Source organism: Lissotriton vulgaris, chromosome 11 (assembly GCF_964263255.1).
Source record: "Lissotriton vulgaris chromosome 11, aLisVul1.2, whole genome shotgun sequence".
In the NCBI taxonomy this organism is placed as follows: domain Eukaryota; kingdom Metazoa; phylum Chordata; class Amphibia; order Caudata; family Salamandridae; genus Lissotriton; species Lissotriton vulgaris.
In genome coordinates this window covers 138,037,162-138,062,166 of record NC_141699.1, presented here as the reverse complement: position 1 = coordinate 138,062,166, position 25,005 = coordinate 138,037,162, and the positions used below count along the sequence as shown (strand labels likewise).

Here is a 25,005-nt window from a genome sequence, read left to right as displayed (position 1 = left end):
AAAGAAAATATTTCTAAATATGGCAGAGAAAAGAAGAGAAAGTTTCCAAAGAAAGGCAAATGACAAAAGGCAGAAAACTCCTAAATGGGCTGAAAATATGGGGAGCACCTCAAATGGTGGAGCAAATGCTGCATTGTTGTTGGATTTCGAAAAGAAAGGGGCACTGTCTTCACAGAGAAAAGACTAGTTACAATAATAATATATTCATTGGTTCTAGTGAATGCGAACACAATTACAAGGTAATTGGAGGTTGGGGTTTCAAAAATGGGTCAGAACCTGCGTTTCCCGGAATTTATTATATATGTGGAAACAAGGCTTATTTCAAATTGCCAGATCACTGGTATGGAAGCTGTTATTTTGGAATTTTCTTCCCAAAAATATACCATGTGAATAAAGTCTCTGGAAGCAATGAAAACACTAATGGATTAGTGGGTAGTAAAAGAGAAAGTGTAGGAGAAATAATAGGTGATATATTTAGTGCATTGATACCAACAGTGGGAGTAGCTCTGACTACACACAGAATCTGCAAATTGTCTACAGTAGTAGATCGGGTATCGACTGACACTGTTGCAGGTTTCCTGATGGTCAATACCGAAATAGTTGCGATCAGATCTATGGTTTTACAAAATAGAATTGCTCTTGACACTCTATTGGCAAAAGAGGGCGGAGTCTGTAGAATGTTGAAAGCGCAACATTGTTGCACTTACATTCCTGACAAAAGTGTTGAAATTAAGAAATATGTGAGAAACATAACAAATTTGGAAAAAGAGCTCAAACCACTGGAGGTTGATAGTGCCTGGAAGAGACTAACTGATGGTCTCTCCTCTGTAGGTAGTTGGTTTTCTAACCTAGGTAGAAGGGATGTACGGCATTACAACGCAGGCTTTTACACCGCGTGCCGTTACAACGCTGTTTTCAGAACGCAAGTCGTTACAACGACTTGCGCTGTAAGGGCTGGATAGTGGAATAGTTTCATTTTCTATTCCAACTCCAGCCCACGTTACAGTAGGGAAGGTGTTAGAATAGAAAATTAACTATTCCCTATCCAATAGCGCCCTCCAGCGCAAGTCATCGTAACGACTTGCGTTGTAAAGGCAGCGTCGTAATAGCAGCAAGGGGTAATGCCCGCGTTGTTAAGGATGTTTCCCAGGTAGAAGTCTTGTGAGTAAAATTCTGATGCCAATAGCGGGAATAGGCTTATTTGTACTCATAATAATAATTTGCTGTAAATGTCGGAAACACAAGAAGAAATATACTGTCAATAGGAGAGGAATGAAACGGAATGTTGATTAACTTTAATTAGAAAAGCTGAATAATCAGATTTATAAAAGGGTGAAAAATTCTCATCCTAATAAGGATGCAGAGACGAGGCTGAATAAAAAGTGTGAAGAAATTGAATTGGGTGAAATGTGAAAAGTTGGCATCTGGTTTCGTTAATAGTGATGATAGTAAATACCATCAAAGAGGGGATTGATGGAGCAAGGATTCGCACGTTAAGCGACTTGCTTGTAATCATGAACCTCGAATAACCCTAACTACGTAATCAACCTGTTATGTCTTACTAATCTGCCCCTTGTACGACATTTGGGTGTCCCAGTGACGCTTGCCTATGTGTTTACTAATCGTAATACGCTTGCCATTAAAATGGCCGCTGCTACGCTGGAATTAGTCTGCGCATGCGTCGGTCATACCCATGTGACGTGACGTACTCGCAGTTCTGGTGGGAAAGGGTTTGCTCATGCGCAATACAGCTGACATGGCCGCTTTGTGTTCTCACATGCTCTGAGCTTGCATTGTCGCTTTCGCAAAGCTGTTTTGTTCTGCACTTACCCTAATGCTATAGTTATTATAAAGTAAGGGATGTAGTATAGCCATTCATGGTATACAGTGCAATCACTTTGTTCTGTATTTCTAAATTGTTTTCGCTTGCTTTTCATATATCCTATTCTTTGGGCCTGGGAGGTGCTTACTACTCCATTTTGGAAGCCCGTATGGTACCGGTCACGTGATGGGGGAAAATAAAACCATGCAGCAGTGGAACTCAGCCAGCTGGCAGCCACGGCCAAGATGCTCCTGGGAACCTGAACTCCAACCTAGCCGAAGAAGCTGAACTGTACTAGAATTTGTTACATTTGTAATAACTGCTGTGTACCCCATTGTTCACTGTAAGACATATGTCATGGGAAGTTAGAATTTAAGGGGTGGGTACGAAGACTGAATATTAAGCCTGAGAAAGTCTAAAATTTAGGCGATATGATGACTTAACCTCCTCCTTTGTCCAATCAAAATTGGGGATCCATACACTTGCAACATTGGGGGGTGGTACACTGACCCGGAAAATATATAACTAGCATAGGTTTAGCTAGAGAAATTGTCCGACTTGTCCGAATAGCTGACCTGTCACTGACCCAACGCACTCTATAGGTGACTGAACTCAGAGGGGTGCGAAGCACTCTGTTGGGAAGTTTGAAAACCCATTCGGGGTTTTTATGCAGACTTAAAGTACTGGCGAAGCACTTTGCTGGGAGGTTCGAAAACCCAATCGGGGTTATTGGCAGATTCCTTGCAGAGAGGGAGTAGCGCAGGCGTTGCAACCGAAGCTGCGGGTGTTGGTCGTACCCTTTGGTGAACCCGGTCCTGATCCAAATTCTGGGGTTATCATGTCCTGACTGTCCATGAGCTGTACCTGCTCGCCTACTGGCACCTAAGTCCTTGAGGGTCCTTCCCGTCTTTTCCAACTGACCCGTGGCCAGGGTTGGTCTTCACTCTATCCTAGGTAAATATAAGTCAGTGTGGGTGTTGAGATATTATCGTGTATTTCTTATTGTACCCGAGTCTACAAAGTTTGCTTAAATTGCATATGTTCCTTCTCTTTCGCCATCCTTTGATAAATGAGATTTTCATGCATCTCTTGTCTATTAGCATGTTCCACTTTTCTACCCACCTTTAGACAAATGCTAAATCGTTATTTTGTAGTTTATGTTCCAATCTTACCCTTCCTATAGTGAATAAGCACATCTGGGTAAATCAAATTGCATAAGTTTAATTTCCTTTTAACAGTTAGTAAATTTAGAAAGTCTACTTTGATTTAGCATGTTCCTTTTCTTTACCCGCCTTTAATGAAGTTGTGAAAGTCTGTTGATCTAAAATAGCATGTTCCTTATTTTCTCCTTCCCTTTATTTTCCGATTTCTAAATGATTCATGTTCTCTGCCTTATTCATAGCTATACGCAATTTCTAATTCTAGTTATAGACAGTCTTATCTGTGTTAATCTCTTGCTCATGACATATGATGATGATGATGATGATTAGATAAAGGTTTCCAAAACTTCCTGAGTCTGTGGTTATTATAAAGAGTGCAAACATTTAATTAATTGTATATTGTATTGTGTTGACTACTTATTTTCCAGCTAGCTCCTTGAGCCATTGTGATCTTAGGTACCTGTGACGAGGATTGGTAAGTCAGGTACATTGGAAATAAATAGAAACTAACTGCATTACTGGTAGTAGAGTGTAGGTTACCCGATTGTCAAAGTCAAAATTTACTTTATTCGGTTAAAAAGTTTAAAACCATCAAAGTACAATAATATTACATTTCACAATCATATTAACATATCACATCCAACACATCTGAGTACATTATGAAGATGAAGAGCACTTCTCGTTTGGCGAACACGTAAAACGAAATAAAAAGTTTGTCACCCACAAGACTTTAATAATTGGCTAATAACTCCAAAATTCATCTAAAACTAATCATAGCATAAAATTACTTAAAAATAACTGGGGCCAACATTCCAGATGTGGGCGAGGCGTGCTGTTTAGGATAACAATAGTTTCTTTCTACATCTCATCCCCCCGGTAATATAACTCGAGACCCCAAAGCATACCACAGTGGTGCCAAGCATTTGTAAATAGGCCTGGGCTGGTCTGACCTGCTTTAAATTGTACCGTCTTAGCAGTGGCAGGATGAATTTCTTACGTGGACTGGTAATACATAAAACTTACAAAAAAAAGATCATGTGGAGCACATTTTGCTCAGAGTTATTGTCACATGGGCACGGCCCCAAAGTCACACTATTCACAAACCCTCTGGGGAAGATAGCAGCCACGGTAACATATTATACTTAAACCTTAATAAGACAAATAGGTGGAATGGCTTGCTTATATAGGTTAAGTACGGCTGCATCCCTCTCCCTGTGCTTAGCATGACAAAATTTCTTACCGAGGGTTTACCCAATTCATGTTCTTCCCTTTGTAACCTCAACCTATTTAGGAATTGGGATTTAACCGCCCTAATGGCGATTTTACTTAGGGCTCTGGGGTTTGTAAACAATTCGGGGCAACCCATTGAATCCAATTGCATTTTGATGTAACGAATCCAAGGTATCACCAAGGCCTTGTCTAAAGACAGACAGTCTTGGATGATTAGTTGGTTTAAGTTCGGAGTTTGTTGTGACCAAATTCTTAACCACCCTAGTAACGGTGCCACTGCAATCTGGTCGGAAATGTCACGGATCTTAGGATTCTGCTTACTATTAATCACCTTTGCAGGGGCCTTAGCGGATCGGGGAGCAGACTGATATGTTTAGGGTATGATTTTTATTTGCCATTTCTTTTAATAAATTAGAACTGGCAATCCCCATGTCTGAAATGGCTCCTAATTGCTCCATCATACATTTCACCCTCTCAATTAAAGGCAGGAGCAGAGATTTGATCAAATGCTCGACGTTATTCATTATCGCTTGCACAAAGCCAGTATTTAACAGGCTTTGAGTGGCTTCACTTGATACTGGACTTTTAAATGTAGTGGGAGTCCCTTCTGCCCGGCAAACTTTTGCTTGACTTCCTTTGTGCTTTACCCCACCTTCTTTCTTTTAGAGGGATTGACCTGCCCTGGGACCCTAATGGGGCTTATATTTTCTGGGACTTGATTACCAGATATTAATAGTAGTGGCTGATCCAATGATGAGGGAGATTTCAAGCCCAGACTAGAATCAGTGCTAAGGGAATCGCTGCGGGTTGGTGGGGTTGCTGGGAGATCTTGTAATTGTAGGGGTATTCCTATACTACCGGTTAGTTCAGAGCCAATAGTAGCCTGCGTAGGGGTCTTAGCTAATTGAATAATCCCTAAAGAAGATAGTTTCCTATGGCATTCTAAAGAGATGCGCCGTTCAGTTAACAGGATTCATTTTTCTAACACTGACGTGGCTCTAGTAATGAATGCATCCAAAGTCCCTTGAACAGAGCCTCCTGTTAGAGATATATGACCTGGTGTGTTAGACATGGTGAATACAATACGAAAGCCAAGTATAGATATATGTGGCTAAAGTGCCTTGATACCCGTGACAAAGTCTTGGTAACATGCAATCCAGCAGAGGTAAAGGGTGTGGCCCAGCTCGGCCTCGGCGCTGCCCGCGCGCATCCCGCGATGCGGTTATAAGGTCCGAGATTTAAACGCCTCCAGGCGCGCTGAGGGGGCGTGTTCCGCAGTATGGGTGCCGGGGCTCCTGGGTGATGAAGTCTCCCCACACAGCGGCCGCGCCTAGGATGGAAGTAGGCGGCGGGCGAGACAGCTGGCAACGAGCACCGGGCCCCAGCGGGAATGAAGGCAGCGTCAAAGCAACCCACCAGGACGCAGTGAGTAATCTTCTCTATAGTGGCCAGAAAACTGCAGGCAAAGCTCCCGCTCAGCCGGGATAAGGTCCGAGATTTAAACGCCCCCAGGCGCGCTGAGGGGGCGTGTCCCAGAGTATGAGTGCCGGGGCTCCTTGGTGATGAAGTCTCTTCACACAGCGGCCGCGCCTAGGATGAAAATAGGCTGCGGCGGCAGGGGAGACAACTGGCAACGAGCACCGGGCCCCAGCGGGAATGAAGGCAGCGTCAAAGCAACCCTCCAGGACGCAGTGAGTAATCTCCTTTATAGTGGTCAGAAAACTGCAGGCAAAACTCCCAAAGCTCTTGGATGGTACACACTCCAGCTAGTTTTTTTGTGTGCTATACACACCCCCTCTGTTTTCCACCACTCTCTCACTCAGACCAACTGCTCAAGGGCTTAGTGGCTCAGGGAATCAGAGGGCTCAGGAGGCCAAAGAAATAGCACTCTCCCCCCCTAATGCTCTCCGCCACTATTCAGCAGGCCACTTGTTCCAGTAGCTCCAAAATCTGCTCGGGTGTAATGTATTTATGCTTATTTAGAATGTTATAACATTCCTAAAAGAAATAACACTCCCACTGTGGTGCTCACCGCTAGAGTTCACCTGTCCGAGAAGCAACAGCAAAAGCCACTCTGGTATAATATTCCAGTCTCCAGTCGTATTCCAATGCCCCCTGAGGCTCCACGGAGGGTCCACGGCGAATGAGCAGCAATTCTGTAGCTCCTTGGTCAAGGCGGCGAGTCAGCGCTCAGTACTCACTGTTTTCTTATTCCCTAATCCCTTAATCGTTATTGTGGGCGCCTCAGCTCTCTCACACACAGAGCTCCACCCGTCAACTTCGCCCCCAGGCTCCACTCCGCACCCCGCACCCCCCGGCACAGTGGGAGGGGGGCGCCAGTCACGGAACCAGCAAGCAGCAATCAGCAGCCGGTAGCCCACAGGGCCGACTTTGACGACTTTTAATCACCGGTGCGGGCTCTCAGCTGCGCCCGCCAGTCAGTGCCTGGCTCTGTGTCTCCGAACTCCCGATTCCACGCTCCGGTGCCCAGGCTCCACAGAATGGCGTCGCGGGAGAGGGGAGCCCACGCTGGGATGCTCACGCTCGATAATAAGCAGCCGAGAACCAGGCAACCCAGATACCGCCGATACCGCCAATACCGCTGATGCTGCAGACTCACACGTAGGTTAACCGATTGAATAAGTATAAGAAATTGAATTTTATGGGCCCGACTGTGCTTATGGTAAAATTGCTAGTCGGGTGACCTGTGCGCTCTATCAGAGGTAGAAACTGTTGACCATTTCCTCTTTTGTTGTCCAATGTATTTACAACCTAGACGAGTATGGCTAAGCCCCTTATGTTGTTTACTGGGAACCAGATCCGCACAGGCCGCTAGAAGAGTCTTGAAATCTGACACTTCAAATCATATTCTTATAGGTGTAACTAAATTTGTCAGTTGAGCCTGGATAATTCGGATCCGGAACATGAGTCCTTAATATAATAGTGTATATGATGTTGTTGGTGGCTTTAGCAATACTGTCTATTTTATATGAATACTGGTTTCTGTTTAGATGGTTTTATCGAATGTATCAGTCGCGAGTCTTTGTTATATATATTTAATAACTTTTTACTTCTGGTTTTAGCATGTTATGTATTTATGGATTTTATTGCCTATTTTATGACATTTTACTTACGAATTGTGCTGTGTATTGTATAGTATGTCTTTTATGATGTAAATCGAAATAAATACATTTTTTGACTGGCATATATTCATTGTCTGAAACACTTTTTTTAAATTATGTAGCTAATGATGGAAGAAAGTTTATTATCTTTATTGTTTGGAATTTGATGTTTTTTTTCTGTGACTTCGCAGAATTTGAAAATGGGTGCAAATGAAAATATCTTTGTTATGTGTCTGATACCAACTTGGATGAAGGTGGCGAAGATTAAATGTACTGAGTCTACCTTCATGTGTGCAGTTTTTTGTGAAATACCACACAATGCCCAATCCAACAGCTTATTAATAAAGCAATGAGGTGTGTTTTCATTCTTTCTCTTACATTTCTAAGCAATTGATTTGTTCAGATTTACATTAATGTTTCCATTATGGCGCAGGCACTTCTCTACATCATTTTGCTTAACCCAATGTGACGTGGTGTTTACATGGATGGGCGCTTCGCATGTGGGTGGTGGGCACTGTACAGATGCTAAAATTCAAATACAATGTCACATGCAAATAACATAACTGTCTGCGGTTTTACATGCTTATATTTCATGCTACCACCCACTGTGTTCCCAGAATCCAGTATGAAGAACTGATCTGGACTTAAAACTATAGAACGCTCCTTCTCCTCTCTACTGGGTCATGTCACAGTACTGAGACAGCTCTGAAAGACAAGGAAATTTGCACCGCATTAGATGGCAAAGGGTCAGCGGCTCTCATCCTCCTCAACTTGTCCGTTGCATTTGATACCGTGGATCATATCTAGTTGATTGAACGCCTAAAGACCATAGGTTTGGGAGGAAAGGCCCTCACTTTTAACCTCGTTTTTAGCAGATAGAACTCAGACACTGCAACTAGGCAATTTTAAATCTGCAACTTTTATCCTGCCATGTGGGGTACCACAGGGCTCCTCACTGAGCCCGACACTTAATATTTATGTCTGAACTAGCACCTCTGATCAGAAGTTTTGATCTAATCCCAACCTTGTATGCTGACAACACCCAATTGGTTCAATCAACAATAGACAAGGATGCCAACTACTTCATCAAACTTCACGATTGCATAGTCTCCCTAAGCAATTGGATGAGTAGGCATTGCCTGAAGTTAAATTCAGGTAAAACCGAGGTGGTGCTTTTTGGAAAGCTTTTTCCTCTATGGTCACCAGTCTGGTGGCCAAGTACCCTGGGTGCCCCGCCTACTCCGGTAGCAATAGCCAAGAACTTGGGGATCATAATAGATGAAAAGCTTAATTTTAAATCCCAGGTTTCAAATGTGGTGTCCTCTGTTTTCTTAACCATCAAAACTGTGTTTAAAATGTTTCCATTTAACCCTAAAAAGACCAAAAAAACAGTTAACTTCTCTGGTTTTATCAAAATTCGATTATTGTAATTCCTTATATATTAACGTGCAATCCAATCAGCTCAGAAGACTACAATTGGTACAAAATGCTGCTGCCAGATTAGTACTGGACATCCCCAAACACCAGTCTATTAGGGCTGGGATTCAAGAGCTACATTGGCTCCCAGTCGCCCAGCGCGTGAAATTCAAGGCTGGTACTATCCTAGCAGATCACTACGGTCAGCTAGCGCTTTCCTAATGCCCACCTCCAGAGTAAAAAAATCGAACTGGGGGGGGGGGGGGGTGGGGGGGGGTGTACTACATTGGCTCCCAGACGCCCAGCGCGTGAAATTCATGGCTGGTACTATCCTAGCAGATCACTACGGTCAGCTAGCGCTTTCCTAATGCCCACCTCCAGAGTCAAAAAATCGAACGGGGGGGTGGGGGGACTACATTGGCTCCCAGACGCCCAGCGCGTGAAATTCAAGGCTGGTACTCTCCTAGCAGATCACTTTGGTCGGGTAGCGCTTTTCTAATGCTCACCTCCAGAGTCAAAAAGTCGAACTGTGGGGGGTGGGAGAGAGAGTTCCAAACATAGCACCATTAGGATATGGAACTATCTTCCACTTTCTCACAGGAAGATTTCATCCCTTCTTGAATTTAGGAAACACTTGGAAACCTGGCTTTTTAAAACGTAGTCTCTCTCTTACAGCAATGGACCAAAAGGGCCTAGATAGTATTAGTGTCCTATATAAATTGTAACATAACATAACATACTGAATGACCTCTAACGCTCCAACTTCTACATGCCTTACTATTGCTGTGTTTACCCTACTTTAAGCTGAATGCTTGTCTGCCTTCTTTCATATTATTGTATTATTGACAATCGCCCACACCTCACAGATCACAACCTCTCACCCTGCCTTCTTTAAGCAGGACTCCAGTTATTGGGCAGCGTCCTTGGACCCACTATTCCGGGTAGCCAGACAACCGAGTCAACTACCAGCCTCTTGGAAAGGGTCCATCATTGCGCCCATCTACCAAAGCAGAGAGAAATCCAACCCAAAGAACTATTGCTTAGTCGCTCTACTAGGTAGCATAGCCAAATATTTTGCAGGCATCCTAGTAGAAGAACTTCCAACATGGACAGCCGAGCAAGAAATAATACCACTCAACCAAACCGGTTTCTCGAAAAACACAGGGACTTTAACCAACATACTAACTCTGTTACTAATAATGAACAAGGCAAAATCCCTTAAACAGTCGCTCCATCTCTGTTTTGTAGACCTTAATGTTCCCTTTGACAACTTAGAGAGGTCTAGACTCTGGAAAAAGATGGCACCCTGAAAAATCCAGCAAGCGCTGTTGGCCATGCTAATAGGCCTACATACAGACACCTGTGTACAGGTTAAATAATCTGCTGACACAATATCAAGATTGCTCCCCCGAACAGCCTATGCCATTTACTCTGGCTAGAACTTCAGCAAAGAAAAGCTGCACCGGCAAGAAAACACCTTTTGACTGTCTCACAAACACCAAACTCTCCCAGGTCTTGGAAGTCCAGACTAAATAGGCTAGCTTCAAGAAAATAGTGCGGAAGACGATAAGGAGCATGTCTCTACTATTTGACAAAGCCACCATTGCATCGAGAAAACACGCCTGGATGACAATCAACGGCTATACATCTATTAGCCCACAACCAAACTTCGGCATGGGATACCACAGAACCATCAAGGAGAATTTCTTGAAACATCAATTAGGAAAACTGCCAGCCATTCAACATCTACCACCATGGCTGAGGGGGCAAATGCCCCCATATTGATGTCTGTGCGGCAATGGAGTTGAAGATATGGTACACTTCATATGCACAAACCTGACAGGGGAAAGATCTCGCCTGCTCAAACACCAATTTAACCAGCGTGGGATCCGTATGCAGAGACAAGGCGTCATAGACTGTTTTAATCCAGACGACCTACAGATGGACTGTAAGCGAATAAAATTCTTAGCGCTGATAGATGAGAAACTGACATACACAGGAAAGTTTATAGGAAAGCCTGTGAATGCCCCAGCTTAACTGGAAAAGCACACACACGCACTGGAATTGCATATGCATTTTTGCTCACGCATGATGATAAACTATTATAATGCTTTAAGAGTGAACAGCTAAAGGACTTGAGATATTGGGCTTAAAGGCCCGGTAACTCGTGCAGTGGATTATTATTTCATTTATTCCCCCTTTCCATCTGTTTTAATAAATTTATTTTTTATCTACATGCAAAAAAAAAGCATATTTTTTACTTCTATACAGTATTGGTTTTAATTAACTTTACACAGTAAAGATTACTTACAACCTCTCCTTTGAAACCATTTCCCTGCAACCCAAGAATAATCTTCCTTATCTCACCTATGCACCACTCCAACCATTTTGTTGAGTTTTTTCTATTGATCTCACATAAGTCCTAGGAAATGCAGGGCAGGCTCCTTGAGAGAACAAGACTAATAGCAATAACCACCAATATTCAATAACACTAGACTAACCACTAACCTTAGGTTCTGGAGTAGCATGCTACAGACAGCAAAGCACTTCAATGCCTCATCACGGGCTGTGCTATATAAGCGTTGCATGCATAAAGTTCATGAAAGGACTGTACATTTAACTGGTAGCTTATTCCAGGAGTGTGTCAGTAGCTCTGCAACACTAACATTGCACCGCATCCAGTCACACACTCATCCCTTACATACACTCACCAACACTCCCACTTCTAAATTCTATTAAGTACAACATAACAAAAAGAAATTATAAAACAATAATTATTATGGAGCACAAAGGACGGGCACCCTTGTGCCAGTGTCGAGCTATATATACACATAAACTCCTAATTTGGCACTGTGCTTTCTGCAGCTCAGAAATGTTGTCAACAATATAGGAAAGCAAGAATCAGATGTCTTAGGGAGATCTAAAAGGAACTAAATATTCTTGAACGTGAAAACAGTTATTCACCCTATTAAGACAGAAAACGCAAACATCTTACAAAGCACATATACGACGTGTCCTGCAACAAGAAATCCACCTTCATTAATCCTTTAAACCTATGAATGAAAATGCACAAAATATGAACCTGTAAGCATTTGCGATTAACCTAAAGAAGGATAACAGCTGCTTAACGAGGCCACTTCTCTGCCCCTGATGTCATGCGAACTGTCAGCAAAACTTAGATTACCCTACAAGGGGATTAGTTGAAGACATCACACGAAATAAGTGTCTTCTGGTGTTTGGGGCGTGGCATCAAAGCATTAAGAAGCCCGCATTTAACAAAATACCTTGGCACGGGTAAAGTAGGGATAGCAATGTAAAGGTGCGGTGCCCCCGGGGTACGTAACAGGATTCAGTTCAGTTCCCCAGGGGTGCCGGTATGAGTATTTTGTTGACCATTAGTGGTAAATACTTAGAGCTGTGTCGAATCCTAGAGATGCACACTGCTTTGCCGCGCTTTAACGAGTCACGTTTAAGCCAAGATTAGAAAGGGTTATGTGACAATCTCAAGCATGTCCGGTCTACGTGATTGCATTACTGACCAGAAGAAAATACGTAGGTATCATCCCCCAAAAAGTTTTCCGACCGGAGTCTCCCCCCATCCCCTTCTAACACCCAATTCCAGTCTGCCACTGACCTGCTCGTTGGTTCCATTTTGCCAGATTTTCATTGGCTGATAGCTTTGAGGCTTAAAAAGACCATGTCGCGTTTTCGCCTTTGCAGGGACCGTTAACAGCACCCATGACAGCCCTATCTGTGATTGGCTAATGACATTTTTTCGAAAGTGGTTTTCCAGTGGGACAACACTGTGCCATTGGCGGCGGCCATCTTCAATCGGGGCTAAAGCACGTCACGATAGCGCCTGACTCCAAGCTGGCCGTCTGGTAAAAATGGAAAAGTGAAGACGGCGGCCATCTCGAAACGGTTATTAATATTTCTAGTTTAACCACCAACAACATCAACTAAAAACGTCCAGAAATTTAGCATTGACTTTGTATAGTGTCCTCATTGTTAGAATACTGTATATTCTCCCTGCTAGCTTCACGTGTGCAAAATGTAATCAGACAACTTTTTTTAAATCCAGCATCAATTGACAGCATGAATCAATTCCACGCGCGAAAGGCCCCGCCTTGTGCCACGGTATCGATTATTTCCATTCAAGGCGTGGTCACTTGTCTGCGTTGTTTTTTTTCCTTACTTCATGTAGTCCTCTGTCTGTGTTTACAGATTTGCTTGTGTTTTGACAAACTACTCGAAGGGTAACTGGGAATTGGTAAGAAAGAAATCGGTGGAATGATCACAATTTGTGTTATTAAATCAACTAAGGATGCATCTACAAAGGCTCTGACCCCCGTTAATTTCCGTATGTGCATTATTAATATAGAAAAGCATGACCTAAACGCACTGGCTGAGCTTGCAGTCAGCAAAACGGTAAAAATTTGGGACTTATTCATGAGAATACTCGTTCTACTTAGAGAGGTATTTATAATGCACCATAATAAACGAATACTCTTATTCAGCATTTATCTAGCGGTTACCCGCACGAGTAGTACGCTATACTGGGGCTTATGGATGGATGTGTGTTATCTTTGTTTTTTAAGCCCATGTTGCGTTTTTGTGTTGTGGGTGAAGGACCAGAGAAGTTCTCAGGAACTGTGACTGAAGTACTAGAGGGCGCGGTCAGTGAGTGTGGGCCGGAGCTAGACACATAGTAACAACAATACACTATTCTGTCACTATTTTGTTGGCTTTTGCCCTACAGATGACTTACTGTATATAAAATATAATGTGCACACCTGAAATGAAAATTAAACTTAAGTTAAACCGTTCAGTTTTTGCTATCTGTGTCTTGGGTAGATGGTGGAGGCCGTGGAGTGCGATGTCATTCTATGTTATATTGTATTCAATCCTGATTTTTCATTTATTCATTTTTATTTTAAGAGTTTTCTATAGCGCTAGCCAGACCCGAAGGTATCGGAGCACTTTACAGCATTGTCATGAGTAGGGTAAACATTAACACTCTAAAATGTACAAAGATTTAAGAAGCATCAAACAGTATCATCGCATAAAGCAAAATGCCACTTGTAAGATATGGTATCATATTGGTATGTCCATTGACACATGTTGTGTCATGCATACATGCCAACATTTCAAGTGGGAGAGTTAAAAAAAAAAATCGGGAGAATAGGGCATTGAATCGGGTTACTGGCATGTATGGCCTTTGGAAGTGTGCTGCTGCAGGACGGATATTTGAAATACAAATGCACGTTTTTATTTACCTTTCAGATGCGCAGGGCGCAATGGCAGGCAGAGAGAGGGTGATGCAAGTGTTGTGCACTGGCCTGGCAGGTTGCTGGCAGTGCATGCACTCCTCCCCCCCCCTCCTGTGTGGCAGCCCGGGCTGTAACAGCTTCTCGGCACACACACAGCCCCCCAGTACTTCACAGCTCTTTAAAAGACCATTGCCTTGTTAATGACACTTTGTTGGTTTTTCACCCCTTCTAGAGCCCCTGTATCGCCACTCTGAATATTGCTGGAAGAATTAGCACCTTCCACAATACCAAACCCTGTCAGCTAAAACCCCAGAGGAATCGGGTTTTTGCTTGCAGGAATCGGGAGGCGGGAGACTAACCTTGAAATCGGTAGTCTCACGCCTGAATCGGGAGGGTTGGCATGTCTGGTGTCATGTACTGACGTTGTAGATCGCACAATGAGTCTTGACGGGGTGCGACCAGGGGAGGGGGGGAGAGGAGGTGGTCACAAGGCGAGTGAGGGTAGATGTCTTGATGTTACAGGAGTCTATGTGCTACTGTGCGTAGACTTCGGTGGTTTGGCTAAGGCTATCCATTTGCGAGAGATCGGTTGATGAGGAGGTCTTTGAGCTGTCTTTTGAATTCTGGGTAAGAGGGGTTGGTTCTGATATGGAGTTCCATATTTTGGGTGCATTTCTTGTGAAGGATCGAGATGCCTTTTTTTTGTTTGCAGGTTTTTGGAGGGATGAGGAGTAGAGTGTTGGTACTCCTTAGGCTTCTTGTCTGACCGGCTTTCTGGAGTTTGGAGGCCAGGTAGGCGAGTTTCCCTGTGTGTAGCGCTTTGTGGGTGAGGCATGCAGTTCTGAAGTTGGCACACATTTCGATTGGGAGACATTTTAGCTCTTTGAGTGCAGGTGAAATGTCTTCATATTTCTTTATTCCAGTGACCATTCTGGCTGCTGTATTTAGAGTTGATCTGAAGGGAGCTAGGTGTGATTTTGCTGCTCCAATGAGGGTTGCATTTCAGTAGTCCAGTCTAGACAAAACCAGGGATTGAGTGGCTTGTTTGAGGTCATTCTGAGGAAAGAAGGGTTTTATTTTGTTAAGTAGTTTAAGGTTGAAGAAGGTGCTCTTTGCAGTGTTCTTGATGTGTTGGCTCATGTCTAATTTAGGATCCAGGGTGATTCCCAGTGATTGTACAGAGTCAGCTAGTGCGGGGTTGTAGTTGAGAGCGTCAACAGCTTTTAGCCATTCTGTGATTTGGGGGTTCTTCTCCTTGTTGGAGATAAGGAGGATTTCCGTTTTGTCTTGGTTTAGTTTCAAGTGGTTGCGCGATAGCCATTGTTGGACTTCTCTTAGAGTATCATTTAGTCTCTGAATGTCTTCAATGGAGGAAGTTTCCAGATAGATCTGGGTATCGTTGGCATAGAGGTGGAAGGGAATGTTGTTTCTTTTGAGTATGGCGGCAAGAGGTTCCGTATCGATGTTGAATAGTTGGGAGAGTACTGATCCTTGGGGGACCCCCTGTTAACGGGTTTCATGTGACAACCTAATGCATTCTGGGTGTTGCAATCATAGTTTGTTTCCAGAGAACTAACTAGACTAGCACACTTGGCCGCGACTTCTTGGTTAAAAGCTCGGGTGAGAAAATAGTATTTTGATGCTGTGACCACCCTAAATGTAAGCGGCAGCAGGGAGGAGAGATCCATCAAGGCCCTAATCTCTCAAGTCACTCAATTTGGGACAACCTGCCCAAACATGGACCTCACAGTATTCAAACATTTACCATTTTCAACTGTATGGGCTCACACCAGTTGTCTGCAGCTGATGGGGCAATATGATCTCCAGTGATACGGAGGCAAATGCCCCCTGATGCAAGTGCGTGTGGACATCGTCTGTCTCCACAGGTGGCTCAATATTAAGGGGGCTGTCTTTCGTTCACTATAAAGGTGAGTTGATTTTCTGTAGTTTCTCCTATCTCTCATACTTGCATCTTTTTCCATTATGTTCCCTTCGTCTGGGTCAAACACGTCTTGAGCTGACGGAAACTGACTCTCCAGCAGAATACCCTCCACTGGTAATTTCTTAAAGGCCCCACCTGACATTGGTGAGGCTGACATCACCTTAGATGGCTGCGGAAATTCCACCAGCATGGTGATGTTAAATTAACACTGAGCTTGCCTCTTGAATTTTTTAGGATTTGACTTCTTTTGTTTGCCCATGAGATCATTGTTATTCCGAGCGCTGTGATCACTGGAAACACACACAGTTGGGGTCAATACACAAAAATCAAATCGAGTAATATTTTTGAAGCTGAAGCATTAATTTCCCTGTGTGGCAAGATTTGGTTTGACCAGATACCCGGAGCAGCTGTATTAGTGGTTTGTACCACTGTAAAAATGACAAAATTGGGGACTGTCCAGGTGAAAATAAATCACTGCTTTTTCTATCCGAATTGAATTGTCTGTGGACATAAATGCATGGCTGGCTTAGGCCACAGTTAGCTGGTGTCAATGGCCTGGAACAGCACAGTTTCCAGTATTCAGTTTTTGGTAATAAAATAGTCCATGGTGGTTTTAGCTAGCATGATATGGTTGATGCATTGAAGTTCTCGTCTTGCTGATGTTTTTTTTTTTTTTTTTTTTTTTTTAATTTTTGAAAACCTTTATTAAGAACAGAGCACACAGCTATTCAGCCTGACATCCCGGAGGCAAGGCAGCATGGGTCATAGGAGAGCATTAGTGCAAGAAGATTAACACATAATCATTGAAGGTTAATTTTATATTATATATGATGAACTAAACAAGGACGCCCTAGGGCGCGAAAAGATGGCAATAGAGTCCAGTATGAGTCAGGGTGTCAGGGACAGGTATGGGCGGAAAGGCAGGGAAGCGGCCAATAAGGAGAGAAATCAGAATAGGAAGGAGGGGGGGGGAGACAACAGGAGAATACAGTACAGCAAGTCACAGTTGGCGTCACAGGTCAGGGTGACACATGCTCGTCCAGAGAGATAGGTTCAGGTGGGAGGCACACATCTCCCCTATATGCGTTCCAGGCCCCCCACACTTTAGTCCAGGTACGAGGTCTCCCTCTCGCCACATAGACTGTCTTTTCCCGGAACATACACCAATCCATATTGGCTTTCCATTGTACCACCAGGGGGGCCGCGGACGCACCCCATTTCTGAGCTATATCCCGTTTGGCCACCATGTTCCCCAGGGTCACCCACCTAGTCTGCGCCGTGTTGTGGTCGGACGGTTCCCATATGTTAAGTAGGCACCGCCGAGCTTCCGCATGAGCGACCACACCCGTGACTTCATCCATAATTCGGTGCACCCTCCTCCAGTAGGAGGCTATTATGGGGCATTCCCACAGGATGTGAAGGAAGGTAGCCAGGGCTCCACAGCCTCTGCGGCAGAGCCCGTCAGGTGAGTACCCCATGCGCATCAATCGGGGGCCCGTTACATACACCCGGTGCAAGATCTTGAACTGCACTAGGCGGAGACGAGAGGAGATTGCAACCTCCTTAGGGGAGGAAACCGCGCCCTGCCAGTCCTCGTCATCAAGTTCTAGGCCATCCGCCACCCACTGGTCCCGCAAACCAAGGAGAAGATCTGTACGCACGTTTATAAGTTTCTTGTAAGAAAGGGAGATCGCGCTATCTGGCATATGCCCATCCAAGATCCTATCCTCCAGAGGGGAGCTCTCGGGGATGTCACCGTCCGGCGGTGTGGCCGAGAGCAGTGCATGTCTCAGCTGGGCGTAGCGGAAGAACTCCGTAGCACCCAACTGGTATTCGGTTTGCAGCTGGGGAAAGGTCTTAACAGCGAACCCTGGAAAGCATGTCCTCCACTCTGGTAATGCCAATGAGGTCCCACTTGTCAAAACCCTTGGTGTGCCACAGTCTACCCAGGATGTCCGATTCAAATAGAGGGGTGAGTCTGGTCAGTCTACCCTGCCAACCCTGCGCCTTGGTAACTGCCCGCCAAATATGGACCGCCGTACGTGTAGGGCCCGACAGCCGCCGATCGAAGGACCTCGAGTACAGGGCCCGGTAGTAGTTGCCGCCACCCAGAAGCCATCTATCCATGGCGTAGCCGGGATTCTCCACAGGACCATAGAACCCGTGGTTAAGGGCAGCAAGTTGGGAGGACCAATAGTACCGACGCACATCCGGAAGAGCAATGCCGCCGTCGTACCATGGAAGCGTGAGCTTATGGATAGCGACACGAGAGCGACCGTCCCAGAGGAGGGTCCGCAGGAGACCCTCAAGCTCACGAAAATAGCGGGCTGGAACCGGGTCTTGAGCGTTCTGCAAGGCGTATAAGAACCTGGGCAGGGACATCATCTTAAACAATGCCGCGCGGCCGAGGAGGGAGAGCGGGAGTGTACGCCAACTGTCCACATCCCGCTGTAGGCGTTGGAGGGGAGGGAGCAAATTGTGGTCGTACCGCACCTTCGAATTTCCGGAGATGTAAATGCCCAGGTACTTGAAACCATGGCTGGCGATCTGGATATTGCAGCCCCTGGGGAGTCGCGGAGTATCCCCCTTAAGTACATACAGGGACGACTTGGCCCAGTTTATAATCAGGCCTGAGTGGCGTCCGAAATGTCGAAGTACGTCGCAGGCCACAATGAGGGACCTACAAGGGGAGGTCAGATAGAGCAGGATGTCGTCTGCGTACAGGGAGACCCTGTCTTCAAAGCCAGGGGCCCAAGTGATGCCGTGCAAGTCAGGGTGCGTACGCAGCAGGGCCGCGAGCGGTTCAAGGGCCAGAGCGAACAGTAGAGGCGACAGGGGACAACCCTGTCTAGTACCCCGGTGTAGGGGGAATGGCGCCGATAGGCGGCCGTTGACCGTGACGTTAGCCAATGGCTCGGCATACAACAACTTCACCCAGCTCACAAAAACCGGCCCAAAGCCGAGTTTTGACAACACTGCCCAGAGATAGGGCCACTCGAGGGAGTCAAAGGCCATCGTGGCATCAAGGGACGCAAGGATCGCTGGCTCCTCGAGAGTGTGGGCTCTAGCCATAACGCCGTGGAGTCGGCGCAAGTTGAGGGCGGTATTCCGGTGGGGAATGAAGCCCGACTGGTCGGGATGCACTAGATCTCCAATGACTCCAATCAGTCGATTGGCGAGCAGTTTGGCGAGGACCTTGGGCTCAACGTTAAGGAGAGAGATGGGGCGGTACGATCGGCAGACGTCCCGCGGTTTACCCTCCTTATGGATGACCACGATAGTGGCCAACCTTTGATCAGGGGGAAGACGGCCTTTCTCAAATGACTCAAGGAACATTTTCCGGAGGTGCGGGGATACCGCATCCGGTCGAATCTTATAAAGTTCGACCGGAATGCCATTAGGACCAGAGGCCTTGCCGGTGCGCAGCGAGCGGATCGCCAATGCAATCTCGTCAGCGGTTATCTCTCTGTCTAAGTCTGCGCTTTCCTCATCAGAAAGGCGGGGAAGTTCCACACCCGACAGGAAGGCCGTCGAGTCAGCCTCGGAAAGATCCGAGGTAGAGGCGTAGACCCCCCGATAGTAGCCAGCAAAGGCGCCGACAATGGCGCTCGGGTCCGTGAGGACAACCCCGTCCTCACCCACAAGCTCAGGAACCACTCGGCTGGCCATCTCCTTTCTGTCTAACCAGGCCAGCAACTTCCCGGCCTTGTCGCCTACATCATAGATACGGCCCTGTTGTTCCTTAACCAGAGTCAATGCAGCATTCGTTGCAAGGTCGTGGTATTCCGCTTGCTTAAGCGAGAGGGCATGCAGAACCGAGGGGTCCGGCTCGGGTCCCAGTTGGGACTCAAGACTCAGGACCTCCTCCTCAATAATCAGTAAATCGGCCTCCCTAGTCCTCCGAGCCTCTGCGATGAGAGCAAAGGCCTCACCTCTGAGCACAGTTTTAAAGGCCTCCCACAAGGTAACGGCCGAGCCGACCGAACCCACGTTTTCGGCGAAATAAAGGTCAATGGCCTTGGCCAGAAGGGAGCGAGTCTGAAAGTTGCGAAAATACCACGGGTTAATCGCCGCCGGTCGCCCCGACAAGGCCACATCAAAGTCAAAGGAGACCCACAAGGGAGAGTGATCAGAGATGCCCCGCGCTAAGAAGCGGGCCTCAGACACGGCCGATGCGTGCGCCGCCAGCGTAAGGACATAGTCAATACGGGAGAGACTCCCGTGTGCGCCCGAAAGAAAAGAAAAGTGACGGAGCGTCGGATGGAGAAGACGCCAACCATCCACCAGGCCCATAGACTCGAGGAAGGAAGGCAGCCACAGCTGTGAGCTACGGAGGTCACGAGGCGGTTGACGGTCAAGGGAACCAGAGCAAACTGAGTTAAAGTCACCCCCCACTATCAACAGACCAACCGGCATAGACAAAATGGCACCACCAAGGTCCTGAAAGGTACTGGACTGCAGCCCCGGGGGGACATACACAGAGAACAACAAGAGGGAACGCCCTTCCCATCTTCCCGCCACAGCAGCATAACGCCCCCTGTCATCGATCACAGTGACATCTATCTCCAGGGGAAGGGACGCGCGCACCAGGATACCCGCCCCCCGGGATCCGGAAGAGAACCCTGAATGGGCCACCATCTTGTAGCCTTTGCGGTTCAAAGCTTTACACGAGTTGCCCACCAAATGTGTCTCTTGGAGAAGAACTATATCAGGCATATGGCGTTTAATCAATTGTATCACCACCCCTCTTTTGACCCGATCACCCAACCCGTTAACGTTCCAACTGAGAACTCTTAACTTCTTACCCCCCATCACCCCGCAGCCCGCCCCACCCAGACCCAAGAGACACCGACATCGAATACGGTCCAACAAAATACACGACCCATTGCCAGATAGAAAAAGGAAAGAAAAAACAAACAAATAAGAACACTCGTCCCAACTTACCCCCCACCCTGCACCCCTGCATCAGACTAAAAAGCCCTCCCAACCAGCAGTGTGCCTGTCGCCCCATTAACTAATCTACGAAAAGACCCCAGAGGAGTAAGAATCACCGTGAACACGTCCCGCCACCCACCCTGTGAACACCAGGAGAGTCAAGTCTGATTACGGCTATCAGCACCGGCAGTCATTCGAGGCGGGGGTGCCACAAGTCGACCACTCAGTGTCACTATCCCAAACCACCAGAGGCACCTCCATCTTGATCCGCTTGTTTGTCCCGCTGAGGAGAGACCGTGTCCAGCCATTCGCTGACGTTGTCCGGGAAGTCAAAGAAAAGGACTCGTCCCTTATGTTCAACGCGAAGTTTGGCGGGGAATATCATCGAATATTTGTAACCCATTTCCCTGAGTCGCCTCTTCACTCCCGCGTAGCTCTGTCGTTGGCGCTGCACCGTCCTGGTGAAGTCAGGATAGAAATGCACCTCCGCATTTTGGTAGTGGAGTGGCCCATGCGATCTGGAAGCTTGTAGGACAACGTCCCGATCTTGCTGATGTTTTTTATGGTTTAAATCTTTTATTAATTTTCAATCCTGAGTTATAAAAGAACCCCAGCTCCTGAGAACGGTGCACTGGAGACACGAAGTGTCGCATAAAGCAGTATTACAAAAGTAAGATGCAGGGAGCGAGTCTACTGGGAACAACAAAAGATAGGGATAGAGAACAAACAATAACCCCCACCACCCCCATCCTCCCCCCCCCCCCCACCTCCCTCCCTCGTACACAACAAGGTATTAGGGAAAAAATAAGGAAAGTTGCATGCTCGCGTGGTCAGCGCTTCCGTTTGAGCTTACGCGCCGAGCTTGCTTGTGGGATTTGCGTATCAGCAAGACGGAGCAGTCTGAGATAGCGGGGACAGGTCAATTCCTGGAATTCAGCTGTGAGCAATTGCAAGAAGGGGCGCCACAAGTCTGGAAATTTGGCCAGAGTGAGGGTAAGCTTTTCCATACCCAATACGTGCCATAGCCGCTGGAGCCATCCAGAGTGTATTGGCGGCTGGGTGGAGCGCCAGTGTGCGAGAATATTTTGGGTGGCTGCCCCCAGTGTGATTGCTATCAGTCGACCCCTTCTAGATTTCAGGGGATATGTAAGAGGGTTGGGTAGCCCCAAGACAGTGGTTCCCAAACTTTTTTGACCTGTGGCTCCCTTGACCTAATCGGCAGTTGGCCGTGGCTCCCCACCATTTTTTTACCGGTGGGTGGGTGGTATGTTATCTTCCTTAAAGTAATTGGGACGCATTCTTTCACTCATCCAACCATCCGTTCACTCATCCAGCCATCTGTTCTCTCATCCATCCACCCTTTCGCTTCACTCATCTATCCATCCTTTTGTCCATCTACCCCCTTTCACTAACTCATCAATCTTTACATTCACCCTTTCACTCATCCATCCATTCACCATTTCACTTATCAATTAATCCATCCACCCATTCACTTGCCCATCATCTACCCTTTCATTCATCCAACCATCCATCCTTTCACACACCCATCCACCAATTCACTCACCCATCAGCTGCCCTTTCACTCATCCATCTATCCTTTCACACACCCATCCACACTTTTACCCATCCATCTACCTTTGCACCCATACATCCATCTATATACCTTTTCTCTCATCCATACTTCCACTCATTCACTCATCCATCCATCCTTTCTTTCATTATCTAACCATTCCCCCTTTCATTCATGCATTCATCCTTTCAGTAATCCATCCAGCCATTCAGACATTCCTTCACTTATTTACTCACCCACCTTTCCACATTATGAGCTGAGCCTTTGTCTGCAGAGTTGCAGGCAGAAGAGGCCCATCAAGAACGAACTACAGCAAGGAGTGGGGTGCGGTGGGGGAGAGTTCACTATGCCCCTGCACATAGGCAGACTGAAAACGTAGAAGTCATGAGTCACACATGATGCACAGTGCCAGGATGTGAGGTTACTGTAACATGGTGTTGTTTCCAGGGCTTTAAGCGGTGTAAAAAAAACGGGGGGTCTCTTCAAAGGGGGTGTTGGATGTAATTAAGAGCGCAGTTTAAAACACCTAGGCTAAAAATCTGCGCTTAGCATAGTGTTGCGCCCGACTGGTGTTATGTTGTTTCTGTCATTGCATCCAGATATATAATACAGCAAGTATCATTGCAACAACAACAAGCCAGGACTATTGGCTTTGTCAATGGTTGCTAGTTCCTTAAAATAACAAGCATTTGCAATGCAATAGGTCTCGCAGCATTAAAGTTTGAGTTATTGGCATTGTAAATGACAATGCTTTGCATTAATTTTTTTTAATTTGCAATTGGTATATAAACATTGTTTGTGAATGGCAGCGGGAGGCAGAGACAACTGCACACGAGAGAGGCTGAGAGGGTCAACACGAAGGAGGGGGCAGATTGGTGCGCACAGAGGGACGGAGACAGGGGGGTGTAGAGGAGGACACAGGAGGGCATAGGGAGGCACAGAAGTCACACGGCGGAGGGAGAGAAGAACGCACACAAGCAAGGCTGAGTGGTGCAACACGAGGGATGTGCAAGGGCTAGCCTTCAGTGCTTCAAACTACATCAAGATGGCGCCCCGTCAATATACGTATGACGTCATGACGCCGTTAGCGTATACACACGGAGGTGGCTGCACTCAGGTCTCGGACGCTGAAGTCGAGCGGGCAGCAACGACGGTGCTCCCCTTACGTTATTAAGTAAGTGTGTACTTGGGCCTAACAATCTGTGGAGAGTAGTCGAGGACCTTTTAATTAAACCTTAATTAGATCTGTGTAGATAGTACTGATGGAGGTTTTGATTTGCAGGTGACGTGATTACTCCATTTTTGGTAGCGCTCAAATTTGATGTACAAGGCGATATAGGTGAAGATCTTTTGACCTCATCTGTAAGTATGTGCTAGGACATGGTATGTTGCTTGATTATATTGATTATATAGATTGAGGTAAGATGTCTTTGACGTGGAGCTTTTGTTGGTTTCTTTTATCAGACATTAGGTTATTGCAGTGCAAAGCCTTATGACTTCCGGCTGGAGGTCCCTGGTAAGCTTTTTTGCTGTCAAGATATTTTGATTTTAACCTAGTATGTTCACGGTTAGTGGCACTTGTTTGATGGCGTCTTTTGGTGTAGGTGGATATATTAAGTAATACACTTGAGGTGTGTGTCACAATTTCAGTCTCATTTTTCTTTGGGATAAGTAGACAATACTGATTTAGCAAGGTTACTTTTGTACTATATTTATATATGTATTTATTTCTAGATTAGTATGTGCAACGTATGGTCCTGAAGATGGTCCTATGTATTGTTTAAACCAACAAAGGACCGAAACGTTGACGCTTGACAACATTTTGCTTATTGATGTATCATCATTTGATTTCTAAATGATTGTATTATGAAAAGTACTTTCTCGAACATGGCATTCATTTTTCCATGTGTCTAGCAAAAGTTGCCATATACTACTGAGAATTATTTCTGTTAAGGTAGTAGTATTTTTGTTGCCATATCCTACATTTGTGCGTGAAAAAGAATAATTTGGATAATAATAAAAAACAGTTTAAATCTGTTTTTCCTTGCTTCTGTTTAACAATTGATCACTTTGGTGGCAAACCATTAATTTATTGAATATTGATTAAATAATTCCTACAGGGACATTCTTGTATTTTGTTACACGAGGGATGGGGCAGATTGGGGCAGACAGAGGGACTTAGACGGGGGTGTATAGGTGCACACAGGAGGATACAGGAGAGTCCAGGAGGAGTGCATAGGGAGGCACCGAGGTCACACAGCCGGAGGCACAGAAGAATGCACACAAGAGAGGCTGAGAGGTGTCACACAGGCACGGGGAGCAGATTGGCACACACAGAGGGAAGGAGAGAGAGAGATTGAGCACATGGGGACAACCCAAGACAGGGGACGGCCCGCTACGGGAGGGGAACCTGGGTGTCCCCAATCCAACCAACGAGGACCAGAGAGGCAAGGCGGCAGTGGACCTCCCCTGCTCCCAGGGGGAGTGACTGCTCCCGCTGGAACATATTTTGGGGGTAGTGATGCAGCACTGCGGAGG

The 25,005-nt window shown here is 46.1% G+C and overlaps 2 protein-coding genes across 8 annotated transcripts in view; one reads left to right on the top strand and one right to left on the bottom strand.

Annotated features, from left to right (window-relative positions):
• The window catches only part of MPHOSPH9 (M-phase phosphoprotein 9), a 692,762-nt gene extending 680,173 nt beyond the window's left edge, over window positions 1–12,589 (bottom strand). For all 3 annotated transcript variants that reach the window (XM_086942918.1, XM_086942920.1, XM_086942919.1), the window contains exon 1: window positions 12,385–12,589. The gene's annotated coding sequence lies outside the window, so the exon portion shown is untranslated. The remainder of the gene's footprint in view (window positions 1–12,384) is intronic.
• The window catches only part of MTRFR (mitochondrial translation release factor in rescue), a 142,752-nt gene continuing 123,530 nt past the window's right edge, over window positions 5,784–25,005 (top strand). Inside the window, exon 1 of one of the 5 annotated variants that reach the window (XM_086942924.1) lies at window positions 5,784–5,903. Coding sequence is in view for 1 of the 5 variants with exons in the window: in XM_086942921.1 (XP_086799047.1) it covers window positions 12,260–12,302 (43 nt within the window). In the remaining 4 variants the exon portion in view is untranslated. Of the gene's footprint in view, window positions 5,904–7,596; window positions 7,689–12,178; window positions 12,303–12,953; window positions 13,021–13,042; window positions 13,179–25,005 lie in introns of those variants that run through there. The other 4 variants (XM_086942925.1, XM_086942921.1, XM_086942922.1 and 1 more) reach the window with 4 other exon arrangements.